This window comes from Chlorocebus sabaeus, chromosome 26 (assembly GCF_047675955.1).
Source record: "Chlorocebus sabaeus isolate Y175 chromosome 26, mChlSab1.0.hap1, whole genome shotgun sequence".
Classification (NCBI taxonomy): domain Eukaryota; kingdom Metazoa; phylum Chordata; class Mammalia; order Primates; family Cercopithecidae; genus Chlorocebus; species Chlorocebus sabaeus.
In genome coordinates this window covers 4,943,073-4,959,685 of record NC_132929.1, presented here as the reverse complement: position 1 = coordinate 4,959,685, position 16,613 = coordinate 4,943,073, and the positions used below count along the sequence as shown (strand labels likewise).

Genomic DNA, 16,613 nt, shown 5'->3' with positions numbered 1-16,613 from the left:
ATGGCAGCCTATGCCAAACCAGTGAGAATAGTTCTATGCAAACAGTGGGTCTTCATATGTTTGAACTCCCACCATGTAAGGCCAACTCGATATGCATGCTAATGACCTATAATTATGAAATTAAAAAAGAAAAATGCTAAAGGATGCTAGAATGAACATCAGTGAAAGCCACAGAGACCCACTCTCTTTTAACTTCTTACAAATATAAATTAGAAACACAAATCATCATGAGTAGCTCTAACATGCAAATGAAGTAAATGAATTATGTAGGAGATTAACCCCACAAGTTTGTTTCTTTTTAAAAAATTTCTTGACCAGCTCTTTGATGATGGTGATGTTTATCTCCTTCTTCTCTGCAGCCAAGCCCAGCAAAAGAATGGCACAGAGCGGTTGCTGCCCAAGCCTGGGTGCTCCTGGTGCTCCTGCACGATGGGCTGTGCAGAATGGTTGTCGTGGGGAGAACCCTCCTTGGCCTCTCCTTGTGCAGGCTCCACGCTGTCGGTGAGGCTCATCTCACAAAGATCTTTGGAGAGTTGGAGGTGGGGATCTGAGTGCAGCGCCAGCACCCCCTCTCCTGCCTGCCCGCCCCGCCTGAGGGCTCTACTCACCACCATGCTTGTCGGCAGCCCCAAGCTCCTGGGGGGCTGGGGTTCCTGGACCGGGCTCATCAGCAGGGTTCTGGGCAGTGGCCAGGAATTTGTGGTGCCCCTTGTTATAGTCGCCACAAGCTGCAACAGCATCTCCTGCAGTGCCAGCAGCTTCACCTGGACGGAGGGGTGCTCAGCTGTCACGCCGCTGCCGGCACCCACCCTCATGCCCACGCCCACGCCCACGCCCACCCCCACAGAGATGTTGCACACCCTACCTTCATCTCCTCCCTGTCCTGGGCCAGCCTGATGATGTCCTCCTCCCATTGCCGCATCTTTGGCACTGGCCCCTGCCTCTGTTACAAGGTGATGAACTTTCCTGCAGGAGGACAGGGCTCAGACGCTGGGGCCCCTCCGAGGGCCCTGCAGCTCCCCCTGCCGTGCCCTGGCCTCCCACTCACTGACGGCATCTCTCCCTCCAGTACTGGATGAATCAAAGTTCTTGTTTCTCCACCTGCTCCCTCAGGTCCGCCTTCTCCTCCAGGTGGTCCATACGGCCACTCTGGAGCCAAAATAATGGGGTCACATCTCGACAGCGACCTGCCCTCAGGTGGCACTTTCAAGTCACGGAGAAGCTGGAGGTGAGTCCTGGTATAGGACAGCTTCTCCATGACTTCCTGCAGGATCCAGTGGGTCTCCCCACTCACAGACTCATCCCCCGTCCCTGGGGCTGGGACCGCTGCCTCTGGCTCCTTCTGGGCCGAGGCCACCGGGTGAGCCACGCGCTGGCAGCACACCCTCTGCTCTTTCACCTGCTCTGATAACCGTGCCTGTTCCTCCTGGGCACTGGCTGCAGCGGATTTGAAAAATGGCACCTGAGGGCAAGACCTGAGCATTCTTGTAGGGGCATACACAGAACAAATGGGGCAGAGGGGTGGAGCGCAGCCCCTTCCCTTAGGGCCTCAGAGTGTGCATCTGTTGGTCACAGGTGAAATGGGGTCTGACCACTGGCTCCAGGAAGGGGTGAGGGTGCAGAGAAATCAGAAGGCAGGGAAACTAAGAGCATAAAGGGGTCCTGCAGGGACCACAGAGGAAGGTGGCAAAATGGGTGCAGGGGGAGTCAGGCTCACCATGGCCTCCCAGCTCTCCAGGTCCTCTGGGACGCTCGGCATGGGCCGAGGACCCTCCTCCTCCTCACTGTCCAGATGTCCTCCTCCATCTCCTGTGGGGAGTGGCCAGAGGGCTCCTCAGACAACCCAACAAGGGAGGTACTGTGGGCCCAACTCTGCCTCCACCCTCACTGGGTAACCCTGAGCCAGCCCCTCCCAGAGAGGAATGAGCTGCTGTTCTTTATTTTTACTTTTAAGAACCAAGATCTTGCTATACTGCCCAGGCACAGTCCCACTACCGGTCAGTGCTGGAGTTCTGACCTGCTCCCTTTCTGACCTGGGCCAGTTCAGCCATCCTTAGGCAACTTGGTGGCCCCCCACCCCCCCCGCTTCCAGGAGGTCACCATATTGATGCCAAACTTAGTGCAGGCACCCGGTCGACATAATGACCAGCTGTTCTAAAGGTCTCTTCCAACTCCTCAATTCTGTGCTGCTAACAGTCCCCCCTTCCTCCTGGGGCTCTCTCTTCTTACTCTAAGCGTCTCCCCTACCTTCCCCAGGGAGAGCCATGAGGCTCAACTGGTCCTGCAGCTGCTGCTTCTGCTGCCTGGCAGCTTCCAGGCGCTCCTAAGGGGCCAGGAAAGAGTGAGAAGGCACGGAGTTTGCCAGGTCGTCCCCCTCATGGCCCCGTCCTCAGCCACTCCCTCCCCTGGGTCTCCCGCAACTTTTGGCGGGTCATCTTGGTCACCACTTTGCCCCAAGCTTCCTGCTGCTGCAGCTGGTTCATTAGCTGGGTCTGCTGCAGGAACTGCCTGTGCAGCGCCTCCTTCTCAGAGGTCAGCTGCTGATAGGCAGCCACCTGCTGCTGATAGGTGGCCACGGACTGCTGCAGGTGACCCAGGTAATGGTCTGGCTGCTGCTGCAGACTCTGAGCCTCTTGGCTCTTCAGCTCCACCTGCAGGAAGACCCTGGGCGTGACGGCACATGGCAGGCTGGCTTCCAGATTCGGGGCCCATTAATAGGGTAGCAAGGGCACTGTGGGGCTCTGTAGTCTTCCCAGGACCCGGGCCCCTTGCTCCAGGTCTCAGTGACTGCCTCCCTTTCCTAGAACCCCATACCTTTTTCCCCATCCTCAAATGGCATACCCTTTTCTCACCATTTAAACTGTAGGCCACAGACTGATGGAAAAGCAGTGGGAGCCAACCACTATCTGCTAAGTGTGCTACAGGCCTAATGCTTTCCATGTATTATCTCATTTAATCCTCAGCACCTCTGTAAGGAAAATGCTAACTTCCTTTTGAAGTTAAAGAAACAGAGACTTAGAGATGCAAAGTACTTGAATGGTGACCAGTGGAACCGAGGCTGGAAACCAGTTTTAATCTAAGGAGCCTTTTTGTTTTGTTTTGAGACAGAGTGTCACTCTGTGGCCCAGGCTGGAGTGCAGTGGTGCAATCTCAGCTCACTGCAACCTCCACCTCCTGGGTTCAAGTGATTCTCATGCCTCAGCCTCCTGAATAAGTGGGATTACAGCCATGCACCACCATGCCTGGCTAATTTTTTTCTTTTTTTTTTTTTTTGGTCATTTTAGTAGAGATGAGGTTTTACAATGTTGGCTAGGCTGATCTCAAACTCCCGACCTCAAGTGATTCTCCTGCCTGAGCCTCCCAAAGTGCTGGGATTATAGGCGTGAGCCACCACGCCTGGTGTAAGGAGCCTCTTATCCCACTGTCTCTTCCCCTATGATTGGGGGGCTTCATGCCTCTAGCTGGGATGATGATGTCCAGACCTGGGAGGAGCCCAGGGCTACCCACCTCTAAAAGTCACGGGACAGGAAGCAAGAAACAGTCACGGGACTGTCCTGGAGGGTGCTGAGGTCACCTCCCCCAGGCTGGAGCTGCCTCTGGCCTGGCACACCCCTCCCTAGAGGCTGGTGCCCACCTCCCAGCCCTTCTTGGATGGGGCAGAGGTTACCGTCTCCTTCACCTCCTCCAGCTTCTCCTGTAGCTCCTCTACTTGCTGCTCCAACTGCAGTGCGCCCTTGTTCTCGTTGTTCTGGACAGAGAGAAGCAATCAGCAGCCACCCACTGCAGCTGGAGACCCCAGAACTTGGTGTCTGCCTCCCACGGCACGGGGAAGGGTGGAGGCAGGTTAGAAAAATCATCCCCTCTGTCCCATAGCCACCAGAGCAGGGCTCTGGCTCACAGGTGCCTTTAGAAGTAACATTTCACATGAGGGCTACACTGCCCCATTTTACAGGTGGGGAAACAAAGGCCTGGAGGGCCAGGGAGGAGGACAGACTACCCAGGGGGGCAACGCACCAGCTCCTCAAAGCCGCTCTGTGGCTCGGCCAGCTGCTGAAGCTTCTCCTCCTGCTCCCGAAGCCTCTCCTCCTGCTTCCAAAGCTTCTTCTCCTGCTTCCGAAGCTTCTCCTCCTGCTTCCGAAGCTTCTCTTCCTGCACCCGAAGCTTCTCCTGCTCCCGAAGCCTCTCCTCCTGCTTCCGAAGCTTCTTCTCCTGCTTCCAAAGCTTCTCCTCCTGCTCCCGAAGCTTCTCCTCCTGCTTCCGAAGCTTCTCCTCCTGCTTCTGAAGCTTCTTCTCCTTCCAAAGCTTCTTCTCCTGCTTCCAAAGCTTCTCTTCCTGCACCCGAAGCCTCTCCTCCTGCTTCCGAAGCTTCTCTTCCTGCTTCCGAAGCTTCTCCTCCTGCACCCGAAGCTTCTCTTCCTGCACCCGAAGCTTCTCCTGCTCCCGAAGCCTCTCCTCCTGCTTCCGAAGCTTCTCCTCCTGCACCCGAAGCTTCTCCTCCTGCTTCCGAAGCTGCTTCTCCTGCTTCCGAAGCTGCTTCTCCTGCTTCCGAAGCTTCTCCTCCTGCACCCGAAGCTTCTCTTCCTGCACCCGAAGCTTCTCCTGCTCCCGAAGCCTCTCCTCCTGCTTCCGAAGCTTCTTCTCCTGCTTCCAAAGCTTCTCCTCCTGCTCCCGAAGCTTCTCCTCCTGCTTCCAAAGCTTCTCCTCCTGCTTCTGAAGCTTCTTCTCCTGCTTCCAAAGCTTCTTCTCCTGCTTCCAAAGCTTCTCTTCCTGCACCCGAAGCCTCTCCTCCTGCTTCCGAAGCTTCTCCTCCTGCTTCCGAAGCTTCTCTTCCTGCACCCGAAGCTTCTCTTCCTGCTCCTGAAGCCTCTACTCCTGCTTCCAAAGCTTCTCTTCCTGCTTCCGAAGCTTCTCCTCCTGCACCCGAAGCTTCTCTTCCTGCACCCGAAGCTTCTCCTGCTCCCGAAGCCTCTCCTCCTGCTTCCGAAGCTTCTCCTCCTGCACCCGAAGCTTCTCCTCCTGCTTCCGAAGCTTCTCCTCCTGCTCCCGAAGCTTCTCCTCCTGCTTCCGAAGCTGCTTCTCCTGCTTCTGAAGCTTCTCCTCCTGCTTCCGAAGCTTCTCTTCCTGCACCCGAAGCTTCTCCTCCTGCTTCCGAAGCTTCTCTTCCTGCTTCCGAAGCTTCTCCTCCTGCTCCCGAAGCTTCTCCTCCTGCTCCCGAAGCTTCTCTTCCTGCTTCTGAAGCTCCTCCTCCTGCTTTCAAAGCTTCTTTTCCTGCTCCCGAAGCCTCTCCTTTTGCCTCCGGTTCAGGAGACTTACGTGCTGATTGTTCTCTACCTGGACCTGGAGCTCTCCTGCTGCTCTCTCTGTAGTTCCTTCCTCAGGTGCTGCAGCTCCACCTCAGGGGGCACTGCTGGGGGCTCCGGGGATAGGGGTTCAGCTGAGAAAGGAAGCGGTCAATAAGGGCCTCTGGATTCTCCAAAACCAAAAAACAACAACGAAACCCCTCCTCTTGGTGCACAGCTCCTCTCAGGCTCCCCAAACTTGGCCGCACTGCTAATGATTCCTCGCACCTGGATGATAGCCAATCTTCCAACCACTTTCAGATACAGAGCACTGTGGGTGGCTGACAATGGGCCCCCTTTGCTGATGGGGACACTGAGGCTCATGGAGATGACAAGACTTGCCATCTCCTGGCACAAACCTCTTTCCCTCTGCCTCAAAGCCCTTCCATCCACCCACCTCCCTAGGGCATTCTAAGCCCCCCACAGCCCTCTGATGCCAGGCCTGCTCCCAGGTCATGCCAGCCCCATCTTACCCATCTGGTTTTTGAGTTTGGACAAGCTCCTCTCCAGGTTCTCTACCTGATGCGTATCATGCTTCTTCTCCTTCTTCAAGGTGCAAACCTACCCAAAGCACAGGGGGAAAGGGCCCTGGAGAGAGGGGCTGGTGGCTGGTGGCTGCCATCTCCCTCTCTGCCCCCACCTCCACAAAGCCCAGACCCATGACCACCTCTGGCTGTACTGTTCCCATTTTACAGATGCCCAGAAAGATTCCGTGACCCATCTAAGGTCAGGGGGCTGAAGGGTCAGATCTCACCTCCTGAGACATTTTCCTCATCCTCTGCTGCCACCGGACTCTCTTTTTTGTATGTTGAGCATATTCATCTCTCTCTAGATGGGCTTGTTTTAGAGACTCCTTCAACTGCAAGAATGGGCACAGAAGTTAGGAAGGGCTGTCACTGGTCCTCACCTGCTCCTGGCCACTTGGGATCATCTTCCTTCCACATCCCTCCCTCTGCAAAACCTCACCCGTGTCAGGCGTGCTTTCAGCCGTGCCTTCTCCTGTATGGACCGCTCTAACTGCCACTCAATAAGTGCTTGACTGCGGCTTGAGAACTGGATGATGAAGAGTGAGAAGTTTCCAGTTGGGGAGCCCGGGCCATTCCACATAGTGCCCCTTAAAAGGGCTAGGGCTAGGCTCAATATACAACTCAGTCAATAAAGATCAACGCACTTCCAAGCCCATGGTCTGGTTTTTAACAGAACTCAGTAAAGTTGGAAGGGACAGGGAAAGAGATGGAATTTACAGCTGCCTAACAGAGGCCCAGAGAGATCAGATAATATTGCTCTTGTTATTACTGTTATTACTACCACTGTCTGAACCTTTATGGAGTGTTTCACCAGGCACCATGCTAGCAATCCCATTTAATCCTCACAACCACCATAGGAGACAGTTACTATGACGACCTCTATTGTGTAGATGAAAAAACATGGAGTATTTGAGGTTAAATGTTTGCCTAACATCACTTAGGCAGAGCTGGGATTTGAACACCCAGGTCTATCTGATTCTCTAAGCCCATTTTTTTGCTGGGGTTGGGGGTACAGATAGGAAGGGGAAAATTAATCTTTCGTTCAGTTTTTGAAACGATGATACCTTTGCATAGTCCAAAACTCAGAAGGTACAGAAGGAAATTATCTCCCAGCCACCCTGTTGCTCTCTCCCAAGTTTTTTATGAACGGTTGCAGACATGTTTTATGTATACTATCATAATATGTGCGCACGCACACACACACATTTCCTCTCTCTACAGAAATGGTATCATACTAAAGGTAATCTTCTGTACCTTCACAGAACAAGTACCCAATACCCCACCTAGGACTTGGCCAAGACCACAGCCAGGTAAGGGCAGGGCAGGCACTTGGCCTCCAAGCTCTGCATCCAGTGCTCACCCCCCACTGTGCCCCCCAACTCACCCACAGCAGCTGACTCAGCCCCAGGCTGCCTCTAACAACCACACACAAAAGCAGCGAGACATGGCCATGCCGCCTCCTGGGCAGGACACTCCATCCTGCAGAAGGGACCCTTAGGCTCACTCCTCCATCTGCGAAGCCGGGCTCCCAGGGGACGGGGCAGGTGGTTGGACTCACCCAGTTCGCCGCCGCCTTCTGTGTGGCGGTGACAGCACAGAGCACCTGCTCTAACTCTCCTGTACGCTGCAATGAACATTGCAGGCGGTCGGCCAGATCCTTTGACTCCTCTGTAATGAGAGAGTTGAGATGGGGCCCAAAGGACTCCCCCTAAAGACCTGTCAAAGTGCCAGGCTGAAGGATGACAGGGTGCCCAGATTCCCACCTTCAAAGTATCTGAGAGAACGTTTCGTGTGATACAGGTCCATACTTAGTTTCCCTTTCTGCATGTTCAGTCTCTGGATTTGAACCTTTGGGAGAAAAGCCAAGCAAGTGCTGAAAGAGAAGGAAAGAAACATTCCCCGGAGGACAGGAGAAAACTTCACACCCTCCACTCACCTCTAGCTCCCTTTCAGTTTTCTGTTTCTCATTGTTTGCCTTCTTTTCCTATAGGAAGAGGAAGACAGAGCTTTTACCAGGGGGAGGCAGAGATAGCACAGCAAGAGACATGCCCCCAGAAAGCCACCAATGCCCCAGGACAGGCCCACCCATGGGAGCAGGTTATCAGGGACCCTGTAGGGATGGGGTGGAATCTGAGGGGTGAGCCTTCTTCCCCAGGTTGGGAGTAGGGGAGAGGAGACTGGGGCTTCTACATCTGAGAGCCCCCCAAACCCAGCAGTCATGTCGCGAGGAAACAAAGAAATCACGTTACTTCTTCCAGCTGATGTTCCACTTGTTTCTTCTGTTGTTTCTGTGGGGAGAGTCAAATTAAGGTGATGGAGGGTGGCCCCTCAACTCTATTCCCCAGGCCAGGAAGTGGTAGGCGGGGCCAGGAATGGATTTTAAAGGCAGAGTTCTCAGACTCAGTGGGAACACGAACTGGTCAACTCTCCTCAAGCGCCCAAAGACAGAGGATTCGGGTCTTTGTTGGTTTTCACCCACAGTCACAGAACTCAAAGTCTGAATCTGGAATCTCTTGAGAGGACAAGAACATAAACCTCTAGAGATGGAGTTTGAGAAAGGCCCCCTCTTCCGCCGGCTTGTCATTTAGAAAAGTGTGTTCATTCAATAAACATTCACTGAGCACGTATGGGCCAGGTACGGTTCTTCACAGTATATATAGGACGGAAAAGGACAGACAGCAGCCCTTGTCCCTGAGGTTTCTGTTCTAGGGAGCCTTTAAATCTCGGACTCTCACAGCTAACAGACACCTTTGATACTCACTACCTCCTCTGGAAACACGAGTCCAGAAAGGAGAGGCAGCTTGTCCCGAATCAAAGAGCAAATTAGGGACTGAGTCACAGCAGAAATACGGGGCCCCTGACAACCAGTCAGGCTAGCACTTCCCCGAGAGGCAATGACCCCAGGGCGTGTGTAGCAAGGACTGGAGCAGGGGTGTGTGGAGAGGAGACAGTCGGCAAAGAGGGCTGCAAAAGAAGAGCCATGCTGCGTGCTCTGGGGTCCCTCCATGTGAGGCCTGGGCACCCCAGCTCCCTATTTGTCCTTGGCACCAGGGCCCCCAGCCCCTTTCTTCAGGGCCCCAAGGGAAAACTGGAGCCCAGGATTGGCAGCGTGGAATCAGGGGACCCCACTAGACTCTTACCAAGGATTTGATGGTGTTCTTCAGTTGACTGATTTTGACGGACCTCGAGTCCAGGGCTGCTGGTAGTTCCTGGCACAGGCTCTGAGGCGCATGCAGAGAGGAGGAGGTGGAGGAGGAGTCGTGGAGAGGTAGAGAGAACAATCATTAGGACTGGGGTGTGTAGGCTATCTCAGCTGGCAGAGGGGCACCCACTCCCTGCTGTGGGAGAAGGTTGGAGGATTGGCCTGCAGGGTCACTGCACCTCTGCCCAGAGCCTCTTACCTCCAGTTCCTTCAGGGGAGCAAATGATGTAGGGCTGTCCCCGAGGATACCCGTTGCTGACTACAAGAGATGAGAGTGCACGTGGAGATGTTCTGTCCCCCTCAGTGTCAGAGCCTTCTGACTTCCTTTCTTCCCCATCAACTGGCAACATTTCATTTTCTGCCAATCTTGAACCCTTTGTCCCATAACTCCTTTGTGCCAACTTTTCTCATGCTTTTTATCTCCCCACCATCCCACCCTGGGGCCCTTTCAGTGAATCCTGATGACAAGTGGCTGTTCTCATTGTCCTGCCTTCCCCTTGAGACTGGGGATGAGGAAAGTCGAACAGCAATGACCATATCCTGGGTGTCCTGGGTGTTTACCGCAGGCCATGTACTAGGGATTAACATAAAAACAACAGTAACAAATCTCATTTAAACCTCACAAATGGAAGTCAAACAATACCACTTCTATTATACAGATGTGCAAAGAGAGGCCCAAAGAGCTCAAGCAACTTGCCCTAAATCATATCCCTAGCAGACAGAGAGGCAGGATTCAAACCCAGAATTCTGAACCAGTACCCAGTAGTCCATCCACAATCTTAATAATTACCCTCTACTGCCCCTGAGGCCCCCTGTCCCCAGGAGCCTGGTCAGCCAAGACTCACATCCCCAGGTGAGTGGCAACCACCAGAAGTGGCTGTCTCAGGGACACTGCCATTTGTTTTCCCGTTCTTCTTCGCTCCTGTTGGACCACCAGGGCTGTTTCTCTGCCAATATCCTTTTAACTGTGGGAAAGAAGAGCAGTGATACTCATGGGAACCATCAGCCCCTACAGCCACATCCTCCTTACAGTTTTTACAAAATGCTCTATACACCATCTGATTTAATGACGCCAACAACTGTACAAGGTGTTGTCACAATCATTTAGTGACTGAGAGGGCTTGATATGGATAGAAAAAAAAAAAAAAAGAAGAAGAAAAGAAAAAGGCAATACTGGAACTTTGAAACTCAGTCTTCTGACTCCAAGCTCTGGGGTTTTGCCAAGAATGAGCAACTGCCAGGGACCAAAACCAGAGGCAGAGGTAGAAAAGTAAACATTAGGTAGGCAGGAACTGCATGGTTTAGAGTCATACATCCTCACACATCTGTTAGTATCAAGAAGTGCACCAGTACCTCTCAAACTTTTATATCAATGTGCCCTCACGGCAGAAGGCAGCCTTTCTGTTAAATTTGGGAATTCATCAGAAAGAGGACAACCCAAACCTCATATGCCTCAACAGCAGCAGATCAGGGTTAAAAAGTCTGGAGTCAAGGGGAAAAAGTAAAATTGGATCATTTCCAGAATCTCACAAAAAACAACAACCTGATGTTCTAAGTGCCCAACACGAGCAAATTAGAACCTTAAATAGAAGAAACTCTTAATGCCTATCCTGGCATAGATTCAGCACCAAGTACAATCTCATTTTACTGGTTTACCTTTTTCATCCTCAGAAGTACGGGCTATGAAAAAAAAAAAAAACACTAAAATTTCTTTAAGAGAACCTTCTACTCACAATCTAACTTACATAATCAAAACACTCTACTGAGGGTGAAAATTGGGTATTATAAGAAAATAATCACCTGTTTTGTGAGAAGTTTCATGCATAATGCTCCCCCACCCAATACGCACCTTATAAAGAAAAAAGGAAACATACAAAATTATCTCGAGAATTATTCCTGCTTAAAAAATGTCTACACGTCATTACTAAGAAAGTATGCACACAGTAAAGATGAAAAGAGAACATGCAAGCATGAACATAATTGTTAGGGATATAGGACTATGGGTAACTTAAAAATTCTATTGGTATTACTCTCATGTAATTGCTCTGAAATTGTAGTCCATCGTTTGAAATGGCTCTTAGAACAAAATAGTTTGAAATTTTTGTGATGTCAAAAACTAAGAAATTAACCCTAAATATTCCAAAGAATAGGGGCAGAAAAACCCATTCCCTTAAATGGCATTAGAGTATTGTTTACAACTCAAACTTTCTCTCCTATCCTGTGATGGCCAAAAGTTTTCCCCTGACAATGGCATTGACCTTACCTTATCCAGAATATGAACATCTGCATGGTTTCATGGTTAAAATTGTTTTTACCCATTCTGTCATGAGAATCAAATGGTTCAGACCATGCAGCTCCTCTCTGGGACTCCTCAAGTCCTTTCTAGGTCTGAAGACTGTTCTCTGAACGACAGATAGCTTCTGGGGATTTATCAAATCTCCCCATAGAAAATTATTTAGATCAAGATGTTTTAACCTTAACTTTTTCTCAAACAAAATAATTTCATTTCTCCTTTACTGTTGTTTTAAATTTGAAAACACACAGATAGCATGCCAAAAATAAAATCAAGGGGATGACAGTTTTAGAACACAAACTGTGGTAATTTTGAAAACACAAAAGCTAAGACCACTGATGAGGTCTATGTGGACACCATGTCCACCACAACCTGTTCTGTCCTCCGGGTCTCTGCCCACGCCTTTCCCTTGCCTGAGATTCCTTCTGCTTCCTACACTTCCAAATGCTGAATTTCCCCCCGGAAGAATTGCCAAGACCACTCCAGCCGGCACATCTTCCATTCCAGCTAACCAAAGGCATCCTTGCATTGACTAAACCAAATTATTTTGTAGAGAAGGCATTTAAAAACTTCTACTGTAGACCATTCATTCACCTTAATAATTGTTATCATGACATGATTCAATAACAAAATGAGGGAAAGAAGTCCTCTTCACTCCCTTCTCCTGGAGAATCCAAGCCAGTGTCTTTCCTGCTTGCTTTCCCAAACCCTGAGACATTCCAAAGTAACAGTTTAATGGAAAGGAAAGAAAATCTAAAGAAAAACTCTCCAGAAAATTAAACTTGGGCAAAGAATCATGGGATTAAAAATTTTTACTCTTTGTGTGTTTGATTTCTGAAACATAGAAATCTATCTCCCACTCCTTAAATCTGCCACTGGGCTAAGAGAATCTTGTATAGAATGTGCACTCACTGATTTAACAGAATTAGAACCTCCAGGCACTCACTGAGATTTTGCTTCCACAACCACTCAAAGTCTAGTCATTAGTTAGTGAGTTAACACCACACTTGATCTTCACATTTTGGAAATGCTGACAGTAGACAGGGACTTGTTTTGGGAAAGAAAGTATATAGTAGACATTGCTACCCATTACCCAGCCACCACCACCTTTCCTTTAATGTATCCCACTCTTCCTTTAAGGTTGCAGAGTCTCAGAAAGTGGGAAGAAAGGAAGTTTTTGCATTTTCAGGTCAAAAGAAAGTACATTTGTACAACCACATAATACCTCTGCAAAGGTTTCTTGAAATATAAACACGAGACAGAAGTACTTCTAGCACCTCCACAAAAATTAAGATAAATAAACTTTTCCTCAATATACACTTTCAGCAGCATCGACACCTAAAAGTGGTCGACTCTACTACTGTATTAAGTGACATTCATTTTGTCAATATGTGTTCCAAATTCCTACTGCTCTTTGTCTCTGAAGGGTTCCTGCTGAATATTGAGACAGTTCAATAATACTAGGGAAAAAATTCTTAATAATCAAAGGAAGGGTCACCTAAGGATAATATGCTACATACACAGACACAGTCAGATTTTCAACTTTAAAAAAAGTTGAGTTGTCAAAGTTGTACAGCAAACACTATGCTAAGCTTAGGCTCTTCTGGCATTTGATTTATAATCTCTGTAAAGAAAAGCCAGTCAGAAAATGGCACATTTTGTATGATTCTACTTATATGAAATGTCCAGGATAGGCAAATCTACAGAGATAGAAATTAGATCAGAGGTTTCCGGGATCAACGGTGGGGGAGACGGGTACAGGGAGTGACTGCTAATGGGTATGGGGTTTATTTTTGGGGAGATGAAAATGTTTGGAAATTAGGTAGTGGTAATGTTTGCATAACTCCGAATATACTAAAAACCACTGAACTGTACACCTGAAGGGTGGGGCTTATCATATAAAAACTGTATGACAATAAAGCTGTTAGTTTAAAAAATGTTTGGCTATGTCAAGACATAAATAGCGTCATAGCTAGAAGATACAGGATATAAAATATATGGGACAAACCTGCTCACTAATCTATCTAGGATCACACAATGCTTAAGATTTACCCTGACTAAAATTGCAAGCTTTGTATTTTATTGATATTTCTCAGTTTTTACTTCTTCCTAAGTCAGTCAATAATTCCTCCTTCTCATTTAACTATTGACTACAAAGACCCAAGACATTTTGACTCTGCCGCCAATGAGGTTCACATTTCATTCCTCGTTCCATCCCCAGGACTACCAAACCAGTGTGTGTTCTCCTCATTTCACTGTAAGACAACAGCGTGGCCCTCAACTACTGTCACACTCTTCAAGGCTCTGTGAGGACAATGTGTCTCATATTCTCTTCCGCTGTCACCAGATTTATTCTAAGACAGTTTCTTTACTGTTACCCCTGTTTCTCAACCAGTTACACAGAAAAATGAATATCCAGGGATGGTGTCATGTGCCTGTAGTCCCAACTACTCAGGAGACTGACACAGCAGGATCGCTTCAGAATGGGAGGTTCAGACTGCGGTGAGCCATGATCATGCCACTGCACTCCAGCCTGGGCAACAGAGTGAGATTGTCTAAATAAATAAATAAATACATAAACAAATGTGGTCTATCCATGCCATGGAATATTATAATATTATCAGCCTAAAAAAGAAAGAAGTCCTGTCACATGCTACAACATAGATGAACCTTGAAAACATTATACTAATTGAAATGAGCCAGTCACACAAAACCAAATAGTGTATGATTTGTCTTACATTAGGTTCGACATTAGTCAAACTCATAGAAACAGAAAATCGAATGCTTGTTTCCAGAAGCCAGGGGATACAGAAATGAGGAGTTGCTGTGTAGTGGGTATAGTTTCAGTTCTCCAAGAGCAGCAAGTTCTAGCAACTCGTTATTCAACAACATGTATATACTTAACACTACTTCACTGTATACTTATAAATGGTTAATACGGCAAATTTTATGTTGTGCCTTATCAGCATTTTTTGGGGGGGGGGTGGAGTCTCGTTCTGCCGCCGAGGCTGGAGTGCAGTGGCATGATCTCCGCTCACTGCAAGCTCCGCCACCCAGTTTCATGCCATTCTCCTGCCTCAGCCTCCCGAGTAACTGGAACTACAGGCACCCGCCGCCATGCCATGTTAATTCTTTTGTATTTTTAGTAGAGACGGAGTTTCACCGTGTTCATCAGGATGGTCTTGATCTCCTGACCTCCTGATTCACCTGCCTTGGCCTCCCAAAGTCCTGGGATTACAGGACTGAGCCACTGCGCCCGGACTATCACCGTAACATTTTTAAAAGAAGGGGCTTGTGATTCCCTTTGTTGTCATTACCCATTTTTCACTTCAGCATTTTGAACTTTAGGTTTCCTGCAGCTGTTTTCCTGAGCCCTGGATTTACTGGCTCAGAATGTCTCCACCAGCTTGTAACAGCAGGCAGACACTTCTCAGCATCTTATTGGGCTCTGTGTGCTTGATGCTTAAAGTGACATGGAGATATGCCACTTGCTGAGAGGCAAAGGAAGGCAAAAGGTGACTGCCTTCCTGGCATCGATGAAGGCAGAGAGAAGGGATCTTGGAGGCACAAAGGTTAAGGCATAAGCAATAAACAAGAGTTGCCAACAAAAGAACTAACCCCTCTCCTGGCAACATTTGCAGGTGTTTTTCACACGGCCAGTGCATTTCACAATGTGAGTGCTGTCCAGCACCAAAGGGAATGGCCAACAGGCATGGAGCAGCCTGCAGCGTCCAGCACCCAGGAAGATGGCCAGCAGGCATGGAGGAACCTGCAGGGTCCAGTTCCAAGGAGGGTGGCCAGCAGGCATGGAGCAACCAGCCTGTCCCAGGAAAGCAGGAATCACAGGACACAGCTGGACCCAGGTAGGCATGTATATTAGTTTCCTGTGGCTGTTACAGCAAATTACCAAAAATTTGGTGACTCAAAACAACAGAAATTTATTTTCTCACAGTTTTGGGTAACAGAAGTCCAAAATCAGTACCACTGGGCTGAAATCTAGGTATTGGCAGAGCCAGTGCTCTCAGGCGCTTAAGGCAAAATGCATCCTTTGACTTTCCCAGCTTCTGGTGGCTGCTGGCATTCATTGGCTTGCGGCTCCACCACTCTGGTCTCTGCCTCCGTGGTCACATGGCCTCCTTCTCTTCTGTCTGAACTTAAATCTCCTTTATCTCCCTAAGGAAGCATGTGCCAGGATTTAATGCCCACTGAGACAAACAAGGATAATCTCTCCTCAAGATCCTTAACTTAATCATACCTGAAAAGATGCTTTTTCCAAATAAGTAACATTTACTGGTTCTAAGAATTAGGACTTAATGATTAGCTCCCACTTATAAGTGAAAACATGCAGTATTTGGTTTTCTGTCTCTGTGTTAGTTTCCTTAGGATCATGGCCTCCGACTGCATCCATGTTGCTGAAAAGGACATGATTTTGTTCCTTTTTATAGCTTCATAGTATTCCATGGTGTATATATGCCACATTTTCTTAAAAAGATTTATGCGGCAATATTCACAATAGCAAAGACTTGGAACCAACCCAAATGTCCATCAATGATAGATTGGATTAAGAAAATATGGCACATACAAACCATGGAATACTATGCAGCCATAAAAAAGGATGAGTTCCTGTCCTTTGTGGGGACATGGATGAAGCTAGAAACCATCATTCTGAGCAAACTATTGCAAGGACAGAAAACCAAACACCGCATGGTCTCACTCATAGGTGGGAATTGAACAATGAGAACACCTGGACACACGACGGGGAACATCACACACTGGGGCCTGTTGTGGGGTGGGTGGAGCAGGGAGGGGTAGCATTAGGAAATATACCTAATGTAAATGACGAGTTAATGGGTGCAGCACACCAACATGGCACATGTATACATACATAACAAACCTGCATGTTGTGCACATGTACCCTAGAACTTAAAGTATAATAAAAAAAAAAATAGAGATTTATTATGGGGTCGTGGCTTACATGATTATGAAGGCAAAGAAGCTGTCATCTGGAAACTGGAAGACTCAGGAAAACTGGTGATTTAATTGTGTCCAAGTCAGAAGGCCTGACAACCAGGAGAGCTGATGATGTACATTCCAGTCCCAGGGGAGGAGAAGATGAGGTGAGATGTCCCAGCACACGCACAGAGGCAGAAAGAAAGGGGCGAATTCTCCCTTCCTCCTTTTGTTCTACTCAAGCCCTCAGTGGGTTGGATGATGCCCATCTCCACGGGGCCATCTACGTTACTGAATCCACT

The 16,613-nt window shown here is 48.8% G+C and overlaps 1 protein-coding gene and 2 pseudogenes across 1 annotated transcript; 1 reads left to right on the top strand and 2 right to left on the bottom strand.

Annotated features, from left to right (window-relative positions):
• Positions 1 to 338: 338 nt before the first annotated feature.
• On the bottom strand, positions 339 to 15,446 carry LOC103246115 (putative golgin subfamily A member 8F). The gene is given in 22 exon segments (XM_073011939.1): positions 339 to 523; positions 609 to 764; positions 866 to 966; positions 1,049 to 1,149; positions 1,718 to 1,809; positions 2,248 to 2,323; positions 3,680 to 3,748; positions 4,015 to 4,078; positions 5,261 to 5,361; positions 5,364 to 5,434; positions 5,813 to 5,900; positions 6,094 to 6,198; positions 6,306 to 6,392; positions 7,425 to 7,534; positions 7,630 to 7,714; positions 7,803 to 7,850; positions 8,116 to 8,154; positions 9,007 to 9,087; positions 9,268 to 9,327; positions 9,914 to 10,033; positions 10,717 to 10,748; positions 15,344 to 15,446. Coding segments are annotated over 22 exon segments (1,974 nt in total).
• On the bottom strand, positions 4,312 to 5,253 carry LOC140710347 (uncharacterized; annotated as a pseudogene).
• Positions 6,400 to 7,364, top strand: LOC140710346 (uncharacterized; annotated as a pseudogene).
• Positions 15,447 to 16,613: the final 1,167 nt, after the last annotated feature.